Source organism: Scyliorhinus torazame, chromosome 3 (genome assembly GCF_047496885.1).
Source record: "Scyliorhinus torazame isolate Kashiwa2021f chromosome 3, sScyTor2.1, whole genome shotgun sequence".
NCBI classification, from domain to species: Eukaryota; Metazoa; Chordata; class Chondrichthyes; order Carcharhiniformes; family Scyliorhinidae; genus Scyliorhinus; species Scyliorhinus torazame.
This window is the reverse complement of record NC_092709.1, coordinates 245,905,482-245,932,000: the sequence shown is the minus strand read 5'-3', so window position 1 is coordinate 245,932,000 and position 26,519 is coordinate 245,905,482. Positions and strand designations below refer to the sequence as shown.

The window sequence follows — 26,519 nt, the reverse complement described above, 5'->3', positions numbered from 1 at the left end:
CGGTGCACCACCGCCACGGGCTTCCCAGCGGCATGGGTGGACCCAATGGGAAATCCCATTGACAGTGGCGGGACCAGAAGATTTTGTTGCTGGCCAACAGCAGGCCGCCCGGAAATACACCATGGGTAGGCCAGAGAATCTCGCCCATCAACTGGACAATTAGATGTAAAGCTTCAAATGGTGGGATCATAGCTGAGAAACATCATCATGTCATGAAAGATTCCTGCCATTCAAATGCTTCATGCTGACAAAGGATTCCTTGCAAGTAGGCTGCTCGGCATCTTCAGTGTTCTGGCTAGCAACTTTATACAGAGGTACCTGACTGGTTATAACTAACATGTTAGTCATTAAGTTAACCAACTTGATTATATCACCACTGTACATGATAAAGTATGTGCATTTATTGCAAGATAAAATATTATCCATTCTGATTTCAAGGTAAGCTAGTTGGCACCCTGTAGGTCTGTCACCACAATATGGATAGTAGTCTAATTGGTTACCTCATAGAAATGTTAATGTTTTGCTGTTCAGGAAATGAAATATCAATCCCTGACTATGATAGTTGAGCTGGTGTTTTTTTTCAGGTTTTTCTAACTAAAACACATACGTCCATCTGAATTGGTTCCCGAAAGCAGCTGCTCTTTTTTCTGGTTTGTTGTGATTTTCTGCTCAACAAGTAAAGGTATCCTGTTGTCAGAGGGGATGGTCTCTGATGGCCATGGGATATTCAGCATCTTTGCTTCATTATCTGCTATCTCAGTGATGGGATCCATAGTTTGTGGTTTATGCTCTCCATAGTTTCCAGAATTACCTATATGGATTAAGAGTGACAAATATCAGCTATCTCTTGTAAACTGTGAGTTCCTTAATGGATAATAATTGCTGGTAAATAATCGCTGAATGTTTGTTTATTTAGCAGAGAGCCCACTTAACAGCAGTATTAAGAAAGCAACTGAATGATTTTCAGACAAACATATTGAACACAATGGTAAAAGCAAGATATTGTGAATGCCAGAGATCGTAACATATTCAGCAGTTCTACCTATCACATCATGACATATTTTTAAGACCGATACGAATGAGGTGATGTGAGTGTAACTAGTGGTGCTTGAGATCTGCCAAAGTGACTATGTATTACACTTTACATATGGTTGTGTATACAGCCTTCTGAAAACTGACTGCATTACTTCAGGGCTTTATCCTTGATGGATTGCACACCACAAGGTTAAATCATTATCCGCTCCACAGGTGAATCATTATGTGCTCCGCAGAGGCAGCATGGTATCACTGTGGCTTCACAGCGCCATAGTCTCAGGTTCGATTCCCTGCTGGGTCACTATCTGTGCAGAGTCTGCACGTTCTCCCCGTGTCTGTGTGGGTTTCCTCTGGGTGCTCCGGTTTCCCCCACAGTCCAAAGACATGCAGGTTAGGTGGATTGGCCATGCTAAATTGCCCTTAGTGTTCAAAAAGGTTAGAAGGGGTTATTGGGTTACAGGGATAGGGTAGAAGTGAGGGCTTAAGTGGGTCGGTGCAGACTCGATGGGCCGGATGGCTTCCTTCTCCACTGTTTGTTCTATGTTTCTATGATATTTGGGATTTGGGTTCTCTTCTCTCTATTCACAGAATGCTTGGATTGATTACCAAAGAATATTTTGTCCTTAAGGTTTATCTTCAAGATTTTTTTTGATAGCTCCCTGGTTTGAACTTTTTAGATTTCTACCTAATAACAGAGGGTTCACATGATTTGAAATTAAAGAACTAAGATGAATAAATTACTTTCCACTGTTTAAAAACTGGAATAACAAAATCTGTAACTACAGGTACCCTGAGACAGGGTTCAAAATACAGCGGGACGTTGGGAAAATTTGCCCTCGAAATGTTTCAAGTAGCCTGCGGTAAAGCAAACACGGGGTGAAAAATTCAAGAAAGGTTTCCCATGTACAAGATTACTTTACATTATGGATCCTCCATGGTCAAGGGCTGAACAATTGAGGAGGAGCTGCAGTCTTGTTTAGTGTGGGAAACCACTACACCATTTGATTGGAGGAGCGGTGAGCGTGGAAGAGACATAATATGTGATGAGTTGCTCCCTTCAATCACAGATTCTGTCTCTCTCTTGCCCGCTGATCAAACCTCTCCAATCACAGGTTCCCTCTTCCTCCAGAGAATCCAGTCCAAAGATGTGCAGGTTAGGTGGATTGGCCATGATAAATTGCCCTTAGTGTCCAAAATTGCCCTTAGTGTTGGGTGGGGTTACTGGGTTATGGGGATAGGGTGGAGGTGTTGACTTTGGGTAGGGTGCTTTTTCCAAGAGCCGGTGCAGACTCGATGGGCCGAATGGCCTCCTTCTGCACTGTAAATTCTATGATCTATGATCTATGATCTATCATTGGAGGAAAAGCGAGGATAGTTGGGAGCGAACCTGTGATTGGAGGAGTTGGAGTAGAGGTATGGAAGGGACAGAACTAAAGGGAAAAAAAACTTTTCTCCAAGTAGATGAGATTGAGAAATAAGCGGAAACAATTCTTTTCAGAGCTGAATCTTACAACTTGGAAGTCAAAAGATAGTTCACACTTCCCCCCCTCCCTTTGGGCTTAATTTTTACAAACCTTTTAAAATTGTGTTTTTTGAATTGAGGGGACTGAATTTGGCAGCCATCAGGGAGGATGCACCAAAGTGAATCTTTAAAAAAATTAATTCGAAATTGCTCCCTCCCCACCCCTACCCCAGTTAGAACATCCCCTAATCAATAGAAAAGAAAGAGAAAAGAAGAGAATTAACAAATGACTGTGAAGTTAGAGATGGCAGGTTTGAAGGCACCCCACCAGCTTCAAGTCTTGGGTAACATAGATGAAAATTGGTATGCTTTTAAACAGCAATTCAGGCTCTATGTTGTAGCCCTTGGCCTACAGGCAGTGCCTGACGAGAGGCGCATTGCTTTGCTGCTCATGGTAGCAGGTCATCCAGCACTAAAAATATACAATACCTTCGTCTTTGACAGCGAATACGAAGCAAAAGCTTTGATGCAGTAATGTAGTACTTTGTTCGGCATTGGTCTCCGAAGAAAAATTAAACATTTGAACATTATATATTTCGTATGTGTACCCAAAAAGCAGCATTCTTTTGTTACCGACTTGCGGCTGAAGGCGCAGTCATGCAATTTTAGTACTCTAAACTCGTCGATGATCTGCAACCAGATTGCGCACGGCGTATCAAATGACAAAGTATGTGAGAGGTTATGGAGAGAAGATGACTTGAAATTAGAAAAGTCTATCAAGAGCTGCCATGCGATGGGCAGCATGGTGGCACAATGGTTAGCACTGCTGCCTCATGGCGCCGAGGTCCCAGGTTCGATCCCGGCTCTGTCCGTGTGAAGTTTGCACATTCTCCCCGTGTTTGCGTGGGTTTCGCCCCCACAACCCAAAGATGTGCAGAGTAGGTGGATTGGCCGTGCTGAATTGCCCTGAACTGGAAAAAATGAATTGGGTACTCTAAATTTATTTTTAAAAAAGATCTGCCATGCAAATGAGCAAGCTGCACAGCAGATTAGTACACTCAACCTGCAACATTTTGGTGGCAATTGGGCAGAAGGTGCCACGCCATGTGGGTAGCATGGTAGCACAGTGGTTAGCACAGTTGCTTCACAGCGCCAGGGTCCCAGGTTCGATTCCCGAATTGGGTCACTGTCTGTGCGGAGTCTGCATGTTCTTCCCGGTCTGCGTGGGTTTCCTCCGCGCGCTCTGGTTTCCTCCCACAGTCCAAAGATGTGCCGTTTAGGTGGATTGGCCATGCTAAATTGCCCTTAGTGTCTAAAAAGATTAGGTGGGTTATTGGGTTAGGGTGAAGGTTATTGGGCTTAAGTGAGGTGCTCTTTCCAAGATCCATCCAGTACAGACTAGATGGACTGAATGGCCTCCTTCTGCATTGTAAATTCTGTGAAATACGCCATAAGCATTGTGACGCAGTCGAAAAGGAAACGTGGTCTTAGTGCGGGCCGCAATTTTGTGCCAGCAAGCGACATTTGCACGACAATGTCCCGCACTTGGAAAGATTTGTTACAAGTTTTGCAGAAGGGTCACTTCGCCAGGTGATGTCCCTCACGTCCAACAGTTGACCAATCAGGACCAATTAGTGTGGATAATGAGATATGCATCGACGACCCGGCTGCTGTGAACATGATTTCAACGGAGGACACAAAGAGTTCGATCTGCCAAAGCGGCAAATTTTTCCTCACCATTTTCAGCCACAGTGATGCGGATGCGAAGACCATCGAGGATAGATGGACGATTCCGCTGATGGTTATTGGAACGCTAACCAAATGCAAGCTTGGCACAGGAGCGAGGGAAAATCTGATCACTTTGTCAGCGTTGAAACGACTGAAAATCAAACTGAAAATGGTCCGCAGAACAGTGAATATAGAACAGTGACAAAGACTATAATGGTCATCAAATCACAACATTCAGAGCATGTGAGCTCACAGTAACTGTCAAGAACAGAACGTGCATGATCATATTTTCCGTAGTGGAGACAGAGCTCGAATCTATCAAAGGAGTGGAAACGTGTCAAGAGCTTAGGTTCATTAAGAGGGTGCACACTGCAGAAAGCCCGGCAACCCGCCAACATGCATCTATAGAATCCATTCTAAAGGACTTTCTGGAGGTATCTCAAGGCTTTGGCACTCAGCCTTTTACGTACCGCATCCAGTTGAAGGAGAATGCAAAGCCAGTCGTGCATGCGCTAGAAGTGTACCTGCTCCGCTGAAGGATAAACTGAAGGCCGAGTTACGCAGAATGACGACTCTAGGAGTCATCAGGCGCATAGAGGAACCCACCGACTGGGTTAACTCTACGGTGTGTGTTAAAAGAGGAACGGTGACCTGAGGATATGCATGGACCCCAAAGACCTGAACTCTAACATCAAAAGGGAGCACTACCCAATTCCGAAGAGGGAAGAAATAGCGTGCAAGATGGCTGGAGCGATGTGTTTCAGCAAGTTGAACGTGTCGCAAGGCTTCTGGCAGCTCCAGCTGGACAAAGCAAGTACAAGGCTGTGCACGTTTAACACACCCTTCGGGTGCTACTGTTTCCTGAGAACGCCGTTCAGCATAATTTCAGCGTCTGAAATTTTCCATTGATCCATGGAGCACATAGTTGAAGGGTTATCAGGCATCCACGTTTATGTCCATGATATCATAATTCGGGGACGGGGGGGGGGGGGGGTTTCCACACACGAGGAGCATGACAGAAGACTCTCAGAGTCATACAATGGGTAAGAAAAAATGGCCTCAAGCGCAATAAAACAAAATGTCAAATGAGTTGATACCATCAACATTTTAGGGGACAGGCTCTCGTCACAAGGTGTGCAGCCGTATAACGAAAAGATAAAGGCCATTCTGACGATGCCATGTCCCACAGACAATGAAAGCATCTTACGCACACTTAGGATGATCAACTTTGTTGGCAAGTTTAATCCCAACCTGGCCCCTGACACTTCCCAACTATGAGTCTCAATAAAAAAGGACATAGTGTTTCAAATGTCACCCAAACATGACCAGAAGTGGCAAGCCAATTGCGTATCTCGCTGACGACAGTGCCAGACAGACAAAAAGTTTGACCGATGCGACTCAGGATGGCCTAGGAGCCATAAATATTAATACTGCCAAAGGAAGGAGGATGTGGTGATATGCATGTACACATCTATGTATATAGTTGTCTGTCAGTGCAGATCGTTATCGGTATGACCTCCGACCAGCAGGTGGCGTTAGAGATCTATCACATGACTCGAGATACCCGCAAGTTGGTAGTAAGTCATACAAGAAGATAGTTGCACTTAGAGTAGCTCCAGAAGAACTCACTGAATTCATTTAGTAGCCATTGTCTGTATTATAATTCATTCGTTATCTTTCTACGTGTTTGTTAATAAATTATCTCTATTGTTAAACCACTAGATGTGCTGTGTGCATCATTACAACAGTCATATCACAGAACACAACAGGCACAAACATGGGAAATGATAAACTGACTATGACAGGAAGGTTTAAAGAGTACAAATCTAAGAGTAAATCAGCAGATAAGGCTTATTTACAAAATTTTAAAAACCTACAAAACTAAAGGCTCAGTATCTGAATGTGTGTAGCATTCAAAACAAAACAGATAAACTGATAGCTCAAATGGAAAGAACTAAGTACAATCTGACAGCCATTACTGAGACATGGCTGAGGAAGATGTAGATTGGAACCGGAATACCAAAGTTTCCTGACGTTTAAGAAGGACAGCAATCTGGGAAAAGGTGGAGTGGTGGCTCTTTTAATTAATGATGGTATTAGCACAATCCTGAGAGATGACCTAAGTTCAGGAAATCGGGATATAGAAGTAGATTGGGTGGAGATGCAAAATGATAAAATCAAGAAGCCAATTGTGTTGATGGTGTACATGCTCCCTAACAGTACCCACATGTTAGGGCGGAATATAAAGGAACCCACATGTTAGGATGAAGGAAGAAAGAATGGGAACTTTTCAGAAACGTATGGTGATCGTTAGTGGGGTTTTAATCTCCACATAGACTGGAAAAATCAGATGGGCAAAGGTAGCCTAGATGAGGAGTTCATAGAATGTTTCTTGGAACAATACATTCTGGAGCCAACAAGAGAGCAGGCTACACTGAACCTGGTCTTGTGCAACAAGATAAGCTTAATTAATGACCTCATAGTGAAAGCACCCCTAGGTAGCAGAGTTTATAATATCATTGAATTTTACATTCAGATTGAGGGAAATAGAAGTTGGTCCAAGACGAGTATTTTAAACTTAAAGGAGGGCAATTAAGAGGACATGAAAGCAGAGCTAGCTAAAATGAACTGGCAAATGAGGTTAAGGGATAGATAATAGAGATGCAGTGCCAGATATTTAAAGCGATACTTCAGAATACACTCAATGAAGATACATTCCATTAAGAAAGAAAAACATCAAGAACCCACCATCTGTGGTTAATTAAAAGAGTTAAAAATAATGTTGTCAGAAAATACAGATAGTTTAAGTAATTCACATATGTACTGTGCGTGTTAGGAATATGGGGCGTCATTCTCCGACCCCCCGCCGGGTTGGAGAATCGCGGGGGCTCCCGTGAATCCCGCCCCCGCCGGTTGCCGAAGTCATTTGCCGGGCCGGAGAATCCAGCGGGGGGGCCCGCCAACTGGCGCGGCCCGATTCCCGCCCCCGCCGAATATCCGGTACCGGAGACTTCGGCAACCGGCGGGGGCGGGATTCACGGCAGCCCCCGGCGATTCTCCAACCTGGCGGGGGGTCGGAGAATGACGCCCCAGCACTCCACACTGAAAAGCATAAGCACTTGAGTTTCAGTTTGGAACCAGGTAACACAGAGGCTAAGGGATTCCATAAAAATTGCGAGAATAGGCAGGACAATGCACAGGGACAGAAAGCCAATCCCAGGTTAAAGAACTACAGAATGGCACAGGAAAGTCCTAGGAAGACTGTGAAGTTAAAGGAGGTTAGAATAAGGATGTGAGAGAGGCCCGTAGTTAAAGAAAAGGCTGCAACGTGCAAACCTGGAAATGTCTGCCCAAAATGAAGCCATACATCCATGGTGATTCAAAGTTTGGTGACACCTCAATGCAGTCTGTGAAGCAGTGATGCTCTGTTGGCGTGGATGTGTACTACAGAAAATAGCAAATGTAACTCCCTTATTTAAAAAATGAGGGAAACTGAACGCTGGGAACTACAGGCCAGTTAGCTTAATATCTCTCATTGGGAAAACATGAGAAGCTATAATTAAAGACGTTATAGCAGACCAGTTTGATAAATTCAAGATAATCAGGCAGATTCAACATTGTTATGTGAGAGGGAAATCACGTTTAACCAATTTAATGGAGTTCTTTGAAGAAGTGACAGGTTCTGTAGATTAAGGGGAACTGGTGAATGTACTGTATTTAGATTTCCAAAAGGAATTTGGTCATTTGCCACAGCAAAGTTTATTGCAGAAAAACAAAACTCATGGTGTAGGGAGTAACATAGTGGCATGGAAAGAAGATTGGCTAGATAACAGGAAACAGAGATTAGGCCTCAATGGGTCATTTTCTGTTGGCAAGATGTAATGAGTGGTATCCCACAGGGATCAGTGCTGGGGCCTGAATGTTTTACAGCAGGCAGTATGGTGGCACAGTGGTTAGCACTGTTTCTTCACAGCGCCAGGGACCCGGGTTAAATTCCAGCCTCGGGTGACTGTGTGGAGTTTGCACATTCTCCCCGTGTCTGCATGGGTTTCTTCCGGGTGCTCTGGTTTCCTCCCACAGTCCAAAGATGTGCAGGTAAGATGGATTGGCCATGCTAAATTATCCTTTAGTATCCAAAAGGTTAGGTGGGGTTATGGGGATAGGGTGGGGGAGTGGGCCTCAGCAGGGTACTCTTTCCAAGGGTCGATACAGCCTCGATGGGCCAAATGGCCTCCTTCTGCACTGTAGAGATTCTATGATTTTAATTTACATGAATGATTTAGATGAAGGAACAGATTGTATGGTTGCTAAAGTTGCTAATGATACAGTTGAGGACATAAGGGAGCTCCATGGGGATATACATAGGTTGAATGAGGGGGCAAAATATTTTGGCAGGACAAATAAAAAAGATACATATTATCTAAATGGTGAGAGTTTGCAGAGATCTGAGATGCAGAGTGTTCTGGATGTCCCAGAATTTAAATCTTAAAAGGTACAGCAGGAAATTAGGAAAGCTAATATAATGTTATTGTTTATTGCAAGGGGAATTAACTACAATAGTAGCAAGGTTATGCTTCAGTTAGATTGGGCATTGTTGAGACCGCATTCTGGAGTACTGTGTAAAGTATTGTTCTCCTTACTAAAGGAAGGATTTAGCTACATTGGAGGCAGTTCAGAAAAGGTTTGCTCGACTAATACCTGGAATGGGAGGGTTGTTTTATGAGGATATGCTGAACAGGCTAGGCTTGTACTCGCTGAAATTTAGAAGAGTAAGAGGTGACTTGAGTGAAACATTTGTAGGTCTTGACAGATTGGATGTGGAAAGGATGCTTCTGCTTGTGGGAGAATCTAGAACTAGGGGCCACTGCTTAAAAATAATCTCCAAAATCAGTTGCATTCTTGGACACACTCGTCTCCATCAAGGACGGTCAGCTCAGCACTTCACTTTACCGCAAACCCACGGATAACCTCATGATGCTCCACTTCTCCAGCTTCCACCCTAAACACATTAAAGAAGCCATCCCCTATGGACAAGCGCTCCGTATACACAGGATCTGCTCAGACGAGGAGCGTAACAGACATCTACAGACGTTGAAAGATGCCCTTGTACGAACGGGATATGGCACTCGACTCATCGATCGACAGTTCCAACGCGCCACAGCGAAAAACCGGACCGACCTCCTCAGAAGTCAAACATGGGACACAACCGACAGCATACCCTTCGTCGTCCAGTACTTCCCCGGAGCGGAGAAACTACGTCATCTTCTTCACAGCCTTCAACACGTCATTGATGACGATGAACATCTTGCCAAGGTCATCCCCACACCCCCACTACTTGCCTTCAAACAACCGCGCAACCTCAAACGAACCATTGTTTGCAGCAAACTACCCAGTCTTCAGAACAGTGACCACGACACCACACAACCCTGTCATGGTAATCTCTGCAAGACGTGCCAGATCATCGACATGGATACCACTATTACATGTGAGAACACCACCCACCAGGTACGCGGTACATACTCGTGCGACTCGGCCAACGTTGTCTACCTCATACGCTGCAGGAAAGGATGTCCCGAAGCATGGTACATTGGCGAGACCATGCAGACGCTGCGACAACGAATGAACGGACATCGCGCAACAATCACCAGGCAGGAATGTTCCCTTCCAGTCGGGGAACACTTCAGCAGTCAAGGGCATTCAGCCTCTGATCTCCGGGTAAGCGTTCTCCAAGGTGGCCTTCAGGACCCGCGACAACGCAGAATCGCCGAGCAGAAACTTATAGCCAAGTTCCGCACACATGAGTGCAGCCTCAACCGGGACCTGGGATTCATGTCACATTACATTCATCCCCCACCATCTGGCCTGCGAAATCCTACCAACTGTCCTGGCTTGAGACAATTCACACCTCTTTAACCTGGGGTTACCCCATCTCTGGATCTGTAAAGATTTAATCACCTGCTAATGCTCGCATTCCTAGCATTGTTTGGCATCTTTGAATTTGTCTATATATGTGTTTCTGGAACAGACCTCTTCATTCACCTGAGGAAGGAGCAGCACTCCGAAAGCTAGTGGCATCGAAACAAACCTGTTGGACTTTAACCTGGTGTTGTAAGACTTCGTACTGTGCTCACCCCAGTCCAACGCCGGCATCTCCACATTAAAAATAATGGGTCACCCATTTAAGACAGAGATGAGGAGAAATTATTTTCTTTTAGAGGGTTGTGAGCCTTTGGAACTCTTCCAAAAAAGGTCCAACAGGTTTGTTTCGAATCACTAGCTTTTGGAGCACTGCTCCTTTCTCAGGTGAAGGAAGAGGTGGGTTCCAGAAACATATACATAGACAATGTCAAAGATGGAATACGATACTTTGAATGCAAGTCTTTGGAGGTAATTAAGTCTACAAGTCCAGACAGAGCAACTGGAAAGAGGGATAATCACAGGTTAAAGAGGTGTGAATTGTCTCAAGCCACGACAGTTGGTAGGATTTCGCAAGCCCAGGCCAGATGGTGGGGGGGTGAATGTAATCCGACATGAATCCAAGATCCCGGTTGAGGCCGTACTCATGTGTGCGGAACTTGGCTATAAGTTTCTGCTCGGCAATTCTGCGTTGTCACGCGTCCTGCAGGCCTCCTTGGAGAATGCTTACGCGAAGATCAGAGGCTGAATGCCCTTGACTGCTGAAGTGTTCCCTGACTGTAAGGGAACATTCCTGCCTGGCGATTGTCGCGTGATATCACTGTTGTCGCAGTGTCTGCATGGTCTCGCCAATGTACCACGCTTTGGGACATCATTTCTTGCAGCGTATGAGGTAGACAGCATTGGCCGTGTCGCTCGAGTATGTACCACATACCTGGTGGGTGGTGTTCTCACGTGTAATGGTGGTACCCATGTCGATGATCTGGCACCTCTTGCAGAGATTGCCATGGCAGGGTTGTGTGGTGTCATGGTCGCTGTTCTGAAGGCTGGGTAGTTTGCTGCAAACAATGGTTTGTTTTAGGTTGCGCAGTTGTTTGAAGGTAAGTAGTGGGGGTGTGGAGATGACCTTGGCAAGATGTTTGTCTTCATCGATGACATGTTGAAGGCTGCAAAGAAGATGTTGTAGTTTCTTCGCTCCGCGGAAGTACTGGCTGACGAAGGGTATTCTGTCGGTTGTGTCCCGTGTTTGTCTTCCAAGGATGTCGGTGCGGTTTTTTGCTGTGGAGCGTTGGAACTGTCAATCGATGAATCGAGCGCCATATCCCGTTCGGACGAGGGCATCTTTCAGCGCTTGGAGATTCTGTTACGCTCCTCCTCGTCCGAGCAGATTCTGTGTACACGGAGGGCTTGTCCATAGGGGATAGCTTCTTTAATGTGTTTAGGGTGGAAGCTGGAGAAATGGAGCATCGTGAGGTTATCTGTGGGCTTGCGGTAAAGTGAAGTGCTGAGGTGATCGTCCTTGATGGAGATGAGTGTGTCCAACAATACAACCGATTTTGGAGAGTAGTGCATGATGAGTCTTATGGTGGGTTGGAACTTATTAATGTCATTGTTATATTTTGGTGAAGTAACATGGAGGATAGGTTAGGGTAGTACAGTTAATGTTGATACTTCATGTGCCTGTGAAAAAGGTCAATGCTCCTACCTTGACCTGTCTTCAGCTTTGACACAGTTGATATCCCCCTCCAACACTTCTCCACTGCTATCCAGGTGGATAGGACTGCATTTGCTTGGTTCCATTTTTATCTATCTAATTATAGTCACAGAATCGCAATCAATAGCTTCTCTTCTCACTGATGCATCCCAATAATCTACCCTTGGTTCATTCCTATTTCCCATCGCCATGCTCCCTCTTGGTGACACTCCTGAAAACACAGCATCGGTTTGCACTGTGTGTGCTGAAGACATCAAACCTCCAACAGAAGCCTAATTCTGACAGAGGAGCCCTCCCTTCCTCCTCTTAAGGCCCAGTGACCTCCAGACTTCTCTCCCTACTCACCCAACCTGCATCCTGAGACCCTGATCGTCCCCCTCATGACCATGAGGTCTCCTTTCCCCTCCTTGCCCTGGGACCCCTTCCATTTACCTGAGTGTCCAGTTCTTGGGGCCACTACAATACTGTTGCTGGAGAAACTGGAGAGCTGCCAGCCAATCAGATTGGCTGGTAACTCTCCAAGGCGGGATTTCCTTCCAAGTGAAGGAGAGAAGTCCCGCCTAATGCCAATGAATGATCTTTAGAGTGTCAAATGGCAGCGAAGCTGTTGGGAGTCGGCGGGGATATATTGCACGCTGCCCCGTGGATGGCAGGAAGTGAGCATCTGCTATCTGAAAAATTGAGGCCCGTAAATTTGGAAATTATGTTTTTTTTTTACATTGAGAGTACCCAATTATGTTTTGCCAATTAAGGGGCAATTTAACATGGCCAATCCACCTAACCTGCACATTTGTGGAATGTGGTGGTGAAATCCACGTAGACAAGGGGAAAATGTGCAAACTCCACACAGACAGTGACCCAGGACCAGCGCCGTAGGCAGCAATGCTAACCACTGCACCACCATGCCGGGCTGTTTTGAAACTATATTGATCCATATAAAACACTTGTGTGGCCAAAGTTGGAGCATTGTGGCCAATGCTGGGCACCACACTTTAGCACGGACATGAAAACTTTGGAAAGGATACTGATTCCAGAAATGAGGGATCACAGTTACATGGATAGACTGGAGAAGCTGGGTTTGTTCTCCTCAGAGCAGAGTCGGTTAATAGGAGAATTTATAGAAGTGTTTAATATCATGAAGGATATAGAGAAAAGAAAAATCTGTTTGCATTGGCTGAAGGGCCATTAGCCAGAAGGTACAGGTTAAGGCCCAAAAGAACCAGAAATGACATGAGGAAAGAAACATTATTAAACAACATAGTTCGGATATGAAATTTGTTGCAATATCAGCTGTTGGATACAGATTCAATAGTAGTTTTGAAAAGGGAATCAGATAAATACTTGATGAAGAAATTGCACAAATATGGGGTGGGATTCGCCGTTCTTGAGACTAAGTGTTAATGCCGGGGCAGGATTTGTGGACTTCCACGACAGCAAAACTGGCGCTGAACCTGGACTGATTCAGCTCCTGTTAAGGGCAGCACGGTAGCATTGTGGATAGCACAATTGCTTCACAGCTCCAGGGTCCCAGGTTCGATTCCGGCTTGGGTCACTGTCTGTGCGGAGTCTGCACGTCCTCCCCGTGTCTGCGTGGGTTTCCTCCGGGTGCTCCGGTTTCCTCCCACAATCCAAAGATGTGTGGGTTAGGTGAATTGGCCAATGATAAATTGCCCTTAATGTCCAAATTGCCCTTGGTGTTGGGTGGAGGTGTTGAATTTGGGTGGGGTGCTCTTTCCGGGGGCCGGTGCAGACTCGGGGGGGCCGAATGGCCTCCTTCTGCACTGTAAATTCAATGATAATCTATGATTAATCTTGGACAAAGGTTCGGCACAACATCGTGGGCCGAAGGGCCTGTTCTGTGCTGTATGTTCTATGTTAAGGGGCTAGCACTGGCGCCGCATGGTACACAATCGATTCCAATGAGAAACAATGTCAGATTCACCAGATTCATGATTGACACTCAGGAGGCTGACACGCTGCAGCCACATAAACACACTTCACTCTCCACAACACCAACCCAGCCACCAAGTGGCAGCAAGGACAGCGAGATACACGGACGCCAAACTCGAGACCCTCCTGGATGCCATGGAGGAGAGGTGGGCCAACCTATACCCCGGCCTGGGAAGGAGGCTGCCATCCGCTGTTGTGCCTGGGCGCAGGTGGCAGAGGCAGGAAGCGCCACCAGCAACACCAATCGGACCAGCCTGCAGTGCTGTAAAAAGCTGCAAGACCTCTTCATGGAGGCCAGGGTGAGTAGGCAGCACTGTGCCCCTGATACCAACCCTCGTCCCACATACACGTTACCCCATGCCCCCCAACCTGGAGGGTGGCCGAACCCCATCCCTGCAACACATGCCGGCACCCATAACGGCCACCATGGCCGCACGCCCTGGCCATCAAAGCCACCAGATATCCATCCCTCGGGCTGTGTGCGTTGGACTGTCTAACACTGTGCATTCTCTGTTTCAGCCCACCCCCCCCAGGAGCCCAGCCATAACCGCAGGGAGTGGGAAAAGTCTCCAGGGGGACCATCTGACCTGCGGCCCCTCACCACGACAGAGCAGCGGGCCCTGGATGTGGTCAGCGGGCCGAGGAAAGGGAAGTCGCCGGGGTGAAGATCGGCCTCGGGCAAGAAAGTGAGACCCCACTGAGTTGCCGTTCCCCGTGACACGTGTGTCATCCCCCCCCCACCCAACACCACCTTTACCCGCACACCGCCCTCATCCCCACACCACCCTCACACCACCCCCACACCACCCTCACCCCCCCACCACACCACCTTCACACCACCCCCACCACCTCCAGGCCTGTGGTCTAATCATGCATCTTTTCTTGTGTATTGCAGGAGCTGCTGGTGATGGGGCAGGCCCTTCTGGTGTCACCAAACCCCAGCCACATCCACAGCCAGAACCCCACCGCGTGCTGAACAGCGATGATGACACCGACACAAACGGGATCCATGTCCCTGAGACCCAGGACACCCCGGAACTTGAGTCCGATGTTGACACCGATTTCATGTCAACATGTCTCCAACACCCTCCACCATCCCAGGGACACTCACCTCGGTTGGGCATTTTAGTGAAGAGGCTCCTGGGACACTCTCTGGTGCGCACCACACAGCTGCTCTGGGACATCAGGTGGAGGTAGGAACCTGGAGGGGGCGGCCGGCCGGAGGGCAGGCAGCCCAATTACAGGGACTAACTGCTGTCCAGATAGGTTTAGGGCTTCTGGAACGGGTAGTCCCATCGATTGTGGAGATGCAGTCGCAGAGCCAGGGACTACATGAGGGGTTGTCGGCGACTATCCAGCACTTGCAGGCACAGATGGAGGAGTCCAACCACGTGCAGAAGCAGGAGGTGGTGCCGACCATGCGTGCCATCCAGGCCAACACCGCTCGGGTGGCGTCCGCATGGAGGCATTGGGGGTGCGGGTTTTGGCTATGGATCAGCATGTCCAAGGCCTGGGGCAATCTGTAGGTTGAGGGAGGTTTCTCTGTGTGGCCTGGAAAGGGGTCCCTGTGTGGAAGGGGACGGAGGATGGGGAGGGGAGGAGGGTAGCGGGCAAAAGAGCTGGCAGCCTGGATAAATAGTCCAGAGGGGTGGGGGGAGAGGACACCTGTGAGGGGCAGACTTTGGGCTGACCTCGGTTCGGAAAAAGGGCTCCATGAAGGTAGTGCCAGCCCTTTCCTGCCCAAGACCCAAGCAAACTAACCAACCATCTTCTCAACAGTTGCCAACCTCCTTCCGCCAGCTGAAAGGCTGCAGCTGGGTGGTAAGCGGTGCTAATGTGGCCAATAATTGGTGATTAAATGGTGCATGGGCAGACGGGCTGCCCAAGACTTCGCTCACTGCCTGTTAAAGTGTGGCCAGATTTGGGGGAGGCAGTGGGCAGCAGGAAACACATCCACTGAACTTTATGGGCCCCCGTCCCCACCTGCAAAACCGCCTGCAAGGGACCATAAAATTCTGCCCCATGAACCACCAGTTGTACAAAAGAGACTTAGTGGTAAACTTTATCAGTCATATGGAATTCCTCATCTTCATGTTTAAAGTCTGATTTTTTTTTCTTCTTTTGTATACTATGTTGCCATCTTTAGCAACACTTCTGATGCCTGGATTAAAATACTCACGAATATGATTTAAAAAAAATATGTAACATCACATCCTTACCTAAAATATTCTAAGACATGTTTGAATTTTCACTTCGTATCTTATTTAACGCTGCAAAATATTATAGGATCCCAGAACATTTCAGCAAAAATATATTCCTCATGAGATTTGGAAAATTGATAGTCAGCTGAAGGATCTACAAAATGCAAATACGTCCTGAAGCAAAGCAAATTGCACAACAAATATTATTAGATATCAATGAAAGAAATGTCACATTGGAATTACCTGATAGATGAATAGTCTCCAGATGTTTTCCATTGCCCATGGGTATGTTGGGTTCTGAAGTTGCATATTGAGGCTGACCTGGAAATTTAAAATGTACGGGCCTTAGTAAAGCCACTCCACTGCCACTCTGAAACAGTTGTTAAAACAAAATGGACTCACACAGTTACTTTGAACTATCTTTTAATTTATTTGTTAGATGTAATTCATATTCATAGATATTTTCATTAGAATTCCCTCTTCGGCATCTCCGTTCAAGAACAAAAGCTGAAGTTTCTCCAGTTCTTCCTCAAACTCAAGACCTCAGGTAGTTGGCAAATGTTATACACCACTTTTCTTTGTGTCCAAGTGTGATAGCTGGCACTTCCGAGTTTCAGTTGGATTTGCCGTGGGCTCCCTGCCCCCATGCAACCAGGGTCACTAGGCTCATTGCTGGGTAGAGGTAGCAGGAGATCATGGCAGCTTCAAAAGGAAGTCCCATTGACAGTGCGGGAACAGAGAATTCCACCGGCAGGAGATTCTGCGCAGCCTCCCATTGCCACAAAACACGTGACTGGGAGGCCGGAGAATTCCACCCCATGTGTCCTTCTCCACTACTCCAGTTTTACGTAAATTAGAGAGGGAGAGTTTAGAATATAATCTTATTGTGAACACCCCAGCTGACTCAACAAGTCAGATCCCAGGAGGGAGCCTGCCAGTTCCTCATTTTTATTTTTTGTTTAGAAAGGTGGAGGGTGGCAGCTGAACAGTCGCAACGTCTGCTGAAGAACATTCAACAAAAGAATAAAATATCTGTTAAACAAGAAAAAATGAACTACATTACAATTCTCCTTCACTCACACCTATACATTTGCAGATAGAAACAGAATTGTAATGATATCACAAGTTACAAAACCTATCTTATACCATAATGTTCACAGTAAGCAGACAATCCATGTAAACCAATCGGTGACGTGTGGTCAGACACACCACACTCTAAAGCCAAGTGACAGGTGCCACCCCAAACAAATGCTAATGCTAATGATCTCTCATCACCGCCACCCAGACGCTTGTCATACTGTGAGTCAATTGGTCTCATTGAAACCTGCCTTTCTCCCAAGAATCGTCAAGCTCAATACTCAAAGCACGCACCTTGGAATCTTCTCCCAAAGGACACTTTCTCTCGGTCGTCTTCAACAGGAATCCATTCCAGTGGTTTGATCTTTCCTTCCGATATTCCTTTCCCCTGGATCGCCACATGCATGCAAGCTGTGCTTCTATGCACTCTCTCTCAGATGCTCAGCCATACCAACCAAACAACACTGCTTCACCGGCCCGTAGTAAAGTTACAGACCTTCGACTGTTTCCTTACATCTTTTGGTTTCTCAAGAGCCTATTTTGCTTTAAGTCTGCTTCCTGTAACTTTCTCTCTTTAATTTGGAGCTTTCTCTTCTGCTCCTTACTTTAACTTCTTTGTTTGTTTTTGGTTCCTGTCCTCGTTCCTTGACTTAGCTTTTATTTTGGGACTTTTTCTTGACCTGCTTTTGGGCTTCTTCTTTAGTTTAGGGACCTCTACCTGTCCCTTTCCTGCACTGCTTGTTCTGGCAGCTTCTCCCAACTAACTCCAACCTGTTCTTGTATTTCTGTGGGCCCTTTGTTGTGAAGCAATGTTGTGCCTTTTCCTTTTACTCTATCTTTTCCTATGGCTCTGTTCCAATGATGGCAATCGGTGAGTTTGCCCTGCTTTCTTTTGAGATCTATGTTCTAATGCTCAGAGTCGCAGGTATGAAATGATACCACTACAAGGTTCAACCGGCTATCAATCAAAGAGTCAAACACCAGTTAGTTAGTTCAAGGTCAAGGATACTTTATTTTCACACAATTAGTCATGCAACATAAACATTACTAGTTAACTACACCTATCAACTAAGACAACCTGTACTTAACTTCAGACACCCGGCTTAGGTCAGAGAAACAGTAGCCGCTATTTGATTCTATCGAGTTCGAAGGAGTAACTGCTGGTCAGCTAGGCTCATCTGTCTGGTAGCGAGCGTTGAACTTGGACTTGCTTCTTGTGTTGCTTCAATTGGAGATGGTTGTGACCGTTTACAAGAGAGGACGAACATATGGCAAACTCTTCTTCTTATACTTGGGGGTTTTCGCACTCTTTTGGGCGGTCCTTCAGTTTGGACCTCACTAATTGGGTGATCCCTGATCATTCCGTTCGATTCCTAGCCAATAAGTGGGCAGGGATCTGGATGGCTGGGCGTGTCCCAAGCGGTCACTGACCCCGTTGTTTACACGTCCCCTGTACAGGGAGTGCCGCCAAAATGTCTGGGACTGTACCGGTCGCTCGAGTACCAGTCCTTTGTTCTGGTGGAGATGGGCTATCAAATGCTATTCAGCCCATCAAAATGCTAATTGTTCGGAGTTTCGATACCGTCTGGACTTCTTGGTTGCAAATATACATTTTCAGGCTCTGAGCCTGCCTGAGTCTTGGCTTTTCCATTTTACCCACTAGGCTTTGCGAGTTTCTCTGTCCCTAGTTGCAAGTGGCCATCCCAGATGGCTACAGCAACAACATATTTTCTCTAAGAGTCATGAAACCTCCTTAGAATGCAAGGATCTTTTACTGTGAAACCAAAACTCAGGTTCCCCCTTCCTTAACTCACAAATACAGAAATATAAGTTAAACTGAAAATGAAAACTTAAAAGCTGGAGCTTATTCCTAACACACACAAATACAACCTATCTCTATTTCCTAACAATATAAATTCCAGCAATCAGAGCACATTGTAAACTTTATGTCATCTAAAACTCTGCTGACCGGGGCTGACTTACACTGCCCCCCAATCAAACAGTTCCTTGATTTTAAAATTCTCATCTTCTTTTTCAAAGCGCTCTGTGGTCTTACCCCTTCCTCCCACTTTGATCTCTTCCCACGGTCATGTGAGAGTCCCTTTAAGAAAAGTGTGTTTCAGCAAATGGCTGCAGTGATGTCATTGTGTGGATGGAGCTGGAATGTGATTCTGTCCTTTACTTTTGTTTTGAGCTGGGAGCTGCAGTGTATCTTAGTTTCGTTTCAGTTGAAGAGCCGCATTCAAACCAAGCAGATGTGTGTATTGATCTCTCTCTCTGCAATCTAAAGAATGTCTCCAGATCACTTGATGATTTCAAAGTAATACCTGTTTCTGTAAGGAATGCAAACTACTGTCTTTGTTAAAAAGGGTTTTTTGACTTATGGATGTTAGGAAAGTTACTAAGGGTTACCTGTGGAGTACGGTATCTTTTTGGGGGGGTTATCAGGGTTGGTAGTTGATAAGATGTTTACTGGGTGTTTATAAAATGTTAACTGGATTCATAGAATAAACATTGTTTTTGTTTTAAAATACTTTTAGTTCTCTGTTGCATCACACCTGCAAAGTGGGCCCTTGTGCTCCCCATAACCAAAATCTATTCAAAGTTGTGGGCCAGGTGAACTCCATGATATACTTTGGTGTTCTCTAAACCCTGGCCCATAATACCACCTTCTGAGATAGCTGCACTCCTCAAATTCTGTCTCTTGCACATTCCCAATCATGATTGCTTTCAATTGCCACAAACCCGAGCTCTGGAATACCCTCCCTCCACCTCTATATCTCTCTACCACACTTTTCTTCTTTAAATATACTTCTTAAATCCTGCCTCTTTGACCAAACTTTTGGTCATCTGACCTAATATCTGCTGACATGGCTCAATGTCATACTCTGTTTTAAAATGCTCCTGTGAAGCATCATGAGACGTTTCATGACATTAAAGATGTTATGTAAATATAACTTGTTGTTGGCAACAATTTGCCAGAAGTGTAGTAAATCACATTAACACAAGTAAATGGGATTTTGCCATATTTCTGGCTAAGCAATGCTGCTGAAGCAAGAGCAACTCCATAGAAGTTACTGGACACAGAACGAGACAAAGTCACTGGGGTAGAACTTGACTTTGTTGTAATCATGTAAAATGGGTCATAGTTTGGCAGCATAATTTACATCTCTCTCAGTTTTCATTTCCATTGTGGAACACAAATGAATGCAAAGCACATAGAAGACAGAGGAGCCAAAGGAAGGATTTAAAGTTGGAATCTTTGACAACAGATTGTCAACTTTCACAACTACCCTAGCTGAGTGTCAGCCTGACGCACTGGGTTTGATGTGGATGTCAATCTAGCCGCATAAATTATTTGGATAGTCAAGCCAATGGGTGAGAAATAGGCTGAAGTCAACATCAATATGTCCAATCAGTACAGACCAGCAATTAAGAATGTCAACAATTTAGTCAACTCAATAGAATATAAAGGTGCCAGAAAATTGTATGAGAGCCCAAGAGGCCAATGTAAAAAGTGGAATTTGAAATAAAGATACAAATTAAAAAAATATTAGAGTACAAAACACAACAAATGGCTCCATCACAATCAATCGTTTTAATTATTTTGAGATACAATATTGTAGTTCAACTTGTATTTACAGAACAGACACCAGTACGTTACAGGTACTGACTGAGTTAACTCGTTCCTGGTTGACTGAGTTAACTTGTTCCTGGCTGACTGAGTTAACTCGTTCCTGGCTGATTCTTGTCAGTGATTTCAATGACCACATCCGTTCCTCAACTCAGACAGCACTTGTAGGCTGCTGGGAAAATAATAAATTAGCCATAAATTTATCCTTTAAAAAATAATGCCCTAGGGGCACTAGGGGCTTTTCACAGTAACTTCATTTGAAGCCTACTTGTGGCAATAAGTGATTTTCATTTCATTTCATTTCCCTTAGCTCCTCCAGACTGGCGAACCCTTCCTCCAAATACGAATCCCTCACCTTGACAAGCCTCACTTCCCTCCACCTCCTGTATACACTATCCATCCCCCCCGGCTCAAACCCATGATCCTTGCACAGCGGCGTTAGCACCGGCATCCCTTCCACCCTAAAATGCTTCCTCAGCTGATTCCATATCTTCACCATGGACTGCAACACAGGGCTCCCTGAATACCTACTCGGAGTCATTTGTAATGCTGCCGTCACCATAGCCCTCAAACTAGACCCCATACAAGATTCCTCCTCCATCCGAACCCACTCTATCCCTTCTCCTTCCCACCACCGCCGCACCTTGTCCACATTCGCCACCCAATAATAATGAAGCAAGTTTGGCAACGCCAACCCCCCCTGCTGCCTCTGCCACTGTAGCAGGATCCTCCCCACCCTCGGCACCTTCCCCGCCCATACAAAGTCAGAGATGATTGTGTCCACTTTCCGAAAAAAGGCCTTTGGTATAAAGATCAGGAGAGCCTGAAAGATAGACAAGAACCTCAGCAGAATATTTATTTTCACCACTTGGACCCTCCTCGCCAACGTTAAGTGCAGGGTATCCCACCTCTTAAGATTCGCCTTGGCCTCCTCCACCAGCTTCGTTAAGTTCCAGTTATGGAGCCCCGTCCATTCCCTCGCTACCTGAATCCCCAAGTACCTAAACCTATCCCTCGCTACTGTAAATGGCATCCCCCCTAAATTAGCCCGCTGTGACAGCTCATTCACTGGGAATACCTCACTTTTCCCTACATTCAGCTTGTAGAGAACACTCCAAACCTCCCCAACAAGCCCATAATCCTTCACATACTCTCCAACGGATCCGAAACATATAGCAAGAGGTCATCGGCATAGAGCGACACCCGATGCTCCCTCTGTCCCCTCATTATCCCCTGCCACTCTGACGATCCCCTGAGAGCCATCGCCAATGATTCTATGGCCAGCGCAAACAGCAGCAGCAACAGCGGGCACCCCTGCCTCGTACTCCTGTGTAAGTCAAAGCTTCGTGAGCTCATATCATTCATCCTCGCCCTCGCTCTTGGCACCACATACAGCAACCGCACCCATGCCACAAATCTCGGCCCAAACCCAAACCTTCCCAAAATTTCGAACAAGTATTGCCACTCCACCCGATCAAATGCTTTCTCACGTCCATGGACACCACCACCTCCGGTACCCATGCTCTCGACGGATTCATCACCACATTCAACAGCCATCTTATATTACTCGCAAGCTGGCTGCCCTTCACGAAGCCTGTTTGATTTTATGCAACCACCCCCGGGACACAATCCTCCATCCTCCCCGCCAACAACTTAGCCAATATTTTCACATCCGTGTTCAATAGTGATATGGGTCTATACGACCCACCTGCCACTGGATCCTTCCCTTTTTTTGGGTATTAGTGTGATTTCTGCCTGCTTCATCGCCTCCGACAACTCACCCTTCTCCAGTGCTTCATTAAACGCCCCCAACAGATGTGGTGCCAGGTCCGCTGCAAATTCCTTATAAAATTCTGCCGAGTACCCATCCGGCCCAGGGGCCTTCCCCGACTTCATACCCCTGATACTATCCAGCACCTCCCTCAGCCCCAGGGGCTCCTCCAACGCCTGCCTCTTTGCTTCCTCCACCTGGGGACATTCTAACTCGTCCAGAAACTACCCTATGTCCCCCTCCTCTCCTCCTGGGTCTGCCTCTGGTAATACTCTCGAAATGCCTCATTTATCTTCCCTGGCTCTGACACCACATCCCCAGCCCCAGTTCGGATTTTCAATATTTCCCTGGACGCAGTCTGCCTCCGCAGCTGGTGCGCCAGCATGTGGCTCGCCTTCTCCCCACACTCGTATTGCACCCCTCTTGCCCTACGCAGTTGCCCTACCGCCCTCCCCATTGTCAGCCTGTCAAATTGCCCCTGAAACTTTTTCCTCCTCGCCAATCCCTCCACGATGGGCACCCTCGAATATTCCTTCTCCACCTCCACTATCTCACTCACTAGACGGTCATGTTCCGCCCTCCTTTCCTTATTTACATGAACCGTAAATAAGATAATTTCTCCCTGGACCACTGCCTTCAGTCCTTCCCAAAAAATGCCCGCAGACACCTCCCCATTCTGATTGAACTCCACTTAATCCCTAATCGCCAATCGCACCTTATCACAAAAACCTCCATCTGCCAACACGGAGTCAATCCTCCACCCTGGCCTCTGCTCTCGTCCCGTACTCAACCAAATATCCAGCCAGTGGGGTGCATGGTCCGAGATAACTATCCCCGCATACTCTGCCTCCTCCACGCCAACCAAAATCTCCCGACTCACTACAAAGTAATCAATCCTCGAATACACCTTCTCGACGTGTGAAAAGGAATACTCTCTTCTCCCTGGGTTCTGAAAGCGCCATGGATCCACCATACCCATCCTCTCCATAAACCCTCCCAGCTCCCTTGCCATTCGTACCCTACCCATCGACCTGGGGCTCGATCTATCCACTCTCGGCTCCAGGACACAGTTAAAATCTCCTCCCATGATCAACTGTACATGGCCAAATCTGGGATTGTTGTCAGCAACCCCCTCATAAAACCCACATCATCCCATTTGGGGCATACACATTTACCAACACTACCGGTGCCCCGTCCAATACCCCACTCACAATCACATATCTCCCACCTGGATCCCTCACCTCCTTCGCACTCATGAATCCAATTTTTTTGCTCATTAAAATCGCCGCACCCCTCGATTTTAAATCAAACCCCGAGTGAAAAAGCTGCCAACCCACCCCTTCCTTAGCCTCACCTGGTCTTCACAGGGAGGTGTGTCTCCTGTAAAAAGCCAAACCCGCTTTCAAGCTCCTGAGGTGCGCGAACACCTGCAACCTTTTAACCGGCCCATTCAGTCCCCGGACGTTCCACGTTACCAACCTTACCGGAGGCTTGCGCCTCCAATCCCCTCTACCGTCCGTCATCTTCCCCACTTAACTCCTGCCCCTTTAATTCCACTCTGTTCCTCGCCCATCCCAGATGGCCCCTTTCTTTGCCCTTGGCTATGTCATCTCTCACCTCCTGCAGGTGTTTTGAGTCTTGAAGGTGGATTTCGAATACGGTGCTAAAAGCTGGCCCAAGATTGCACTCTGCAGCAGTATGCGACCCCCCCCCCCCCCCACCCCACGCCTGCTCTCACCACCAAACATTACAGAATTGGTATAAAACACAATGAGCCATTTTAGCATAACGATTATCTCCACACACACTGCTGTTGGATTGTATAGTTTGCATGAACACCAGGACGTCATTCCTCAATTAAACCATATAAGTCCGAATTATTTATCGACACTTTTACGTTATAACGACATAAATCATCTGCGAACCACACATAAATTAAACTGTCAGGTATGTTCCAATTACCCAACTAGGATATGTATGTATAAGCATATTGTCATGAGCACTGGTTGTGTGTGAGGTACAGATGTTTCCCGCCTCTTGGTGAGTCTAACAGTTTAAATACATTCCCGCAGCTCCTTCCGTGTTCTGTGTGTGCCTGTGCAGCAGGCTTGAGACCACAATGAGGGATGGCGAGGTGCTTTCAGGGGACACAAGGCCATGTCCAGCACCAGTGAAGCGCAGCCACACAACTCGCACTAAAGCAATTTCGACACATGAACCCATCGCAATCCACGATTCCCCTCAGCGCAAGAGGACCTGCTCCGCCTCACCGCCCCCCCCCCCCCCCCCCGGCCCGGTGACTGCTCCAGTGACTCCGCTTTCATTGTTAACCATCCAATGACCCCCGTTCAAAATGGACAAGGACACCCACCTCCCACAGGCCCGACTGAATTTAAAGCGCTTCTGGAGCCTTTACCTGATTCGACCTGACCCCGAAAGGAGACGATCAGGAAGATGACGGAGAGAGTGTGTTTCAAGGATGGCTCAGTCATCCCGGTGCCTTTTCCTCTGGGGATTTCCTCAGCCCGCTGCCCTGTATTTATGGTACCTCCTCCTCTATTCCTCAGACCTCTCCGTGTCTGTGTCTCTCAATGGTCTCCTCTCTCCGGCTTCTCATTCTCCTCCAGATCCTCCTGAAGGTTAAAACGTGCGCATGAAACGGTCCACAGTCCTCAAGAGGGAACCCTTCTCTCAAACAATAACACTGACGTGACTGACACGGAAGTTAGCGGGAGAAAGTGCTTGTTCCCAGATTGATGACAAACCAATGCTGCATTTTCGCTAATTGTATGAACGCATCTTTTTCAATAAGTGTCCCATCCAATCGGGTTCTTACTGCCAGATGCTTCGTCTAAATAAATACGTATTTTGTGTATTAAAAAATACCCAATTATTAATAGCAATGCAACAGGATCTGCTCTTTCCGGGAGCCGGTGCAGACTCGATGGGCCGAATGGCCTCCTTCTGCACTGTAAATTCTATGATAATCTATGATAATCCTTTAAATCTTGCAATTCGCTTTCACAGTCATCCGGACAGAACAGCATATGATATCAGATCGTACCTTAGAGAATCTGAACTCGCACTTCCCTGGGAAAGGAGTACGCCATGGTTACTCCATCACTTAATAAACTGGCGAATTAGCTGCACCTCGCATCCATTTACATAGAACATAGAAAAATACAGCACAGAACAGGCCCTTCGGCCCACGATGTTGTGCCGAACTTTTGTCCGAGATTAAAACAAATTAATCTACACCCCATCATTCTACCGTAATCCATGTACCGATCCAACAGCCGCTTGAAGGTCCCTATTGTTTCCGACTCAACCACTTCCACAGGCAGTGAATTCCATGCCCCCACTACTCTCTTGGTAAAGAACTTACCTCTGACATCCCCCCTATATCTTCCAGCATTCACCTTAAATTTATGTCCCCTTGTAATGGTTTGTTCCACACGGGGGAAAAGTCTCTGACTGTCTACTCTATCTATTCCCCTGATCATCTTATAAACCTCTATCAAGTACGGGGAGCTTTACTCCTGAAATTCCTGCAAAAATGTTAATCAAATTCATAGCCTTGCAGGGGGCTAACAGGGACCCAGAGTGAACCCCGCAGCTTTTGCTGCAGATACGGGCCCCTGCTCTTCCGAGTCAGAGGCCACGCACGCGCATGGCGGCAGCTTCCAGTGGCCGCGCTGTGCTCCATTGCAGACTCGGACTGCAGAGCCAGACCGAAGAAAGAGACCTCCTGATCGGCCACGCGCCCAACCCTCAAACCCCGCATATTAAATCCCCGGCCGCCTATATGGCCCCCCCTGGTCTCCGATCCGCCCATCCCCAACCAGGGCGACCGCAGACTGAGTCCGCAGCCGCCACGTGAGCACCATCCCGACCGGCAATAGCAGGTTAGTTCTGTCCCGTCATGAACTCGGCCGGTCAAGAGCGGAGGATTGCTGAGCGGGCCTCTGGCAATGGCCCCCTGGAGGTGCGGCGTACTCCCCGGGGACGCCGATTTTCGGTGCCTGGAGAAT

The 26,519-nt window shown here is 46.9% G+C and overlaps 1 protein-coding gene across 2 annotated transcripts in view; it reads right to left on the bottom strand.

The window, feature by feature from the left end:
• The window catches only part of LOC140409038 (embigin-like), a 108,231-nt gene extending 83,020 nt beyond the window's left edge, over positions 1–25,211 (bottom strand). For both annotated transcript variants that reach the window (XM_072497075.1, XM_072497076.1), the window contains exons 1-2: positions 24,905–25,211; positions 16,250–16,327 (exon numbers count right to left, since the gene is read on the bottom strand). In XM_072497075.1, coding sequence (XP_072353176.1) covers positions 16,250–16,327; positions 24,905–24,980 — 154 coding nt within the window. In that variant the 5' untranslated portion in view covers positions 24,981–25,211. The remainder of the gene's footprint in view (positions 1–16,249; positions 16,328–24,904) is intronic.
• Positions 25,212–26,519: the final 1,308 nt, after the last annotated feature.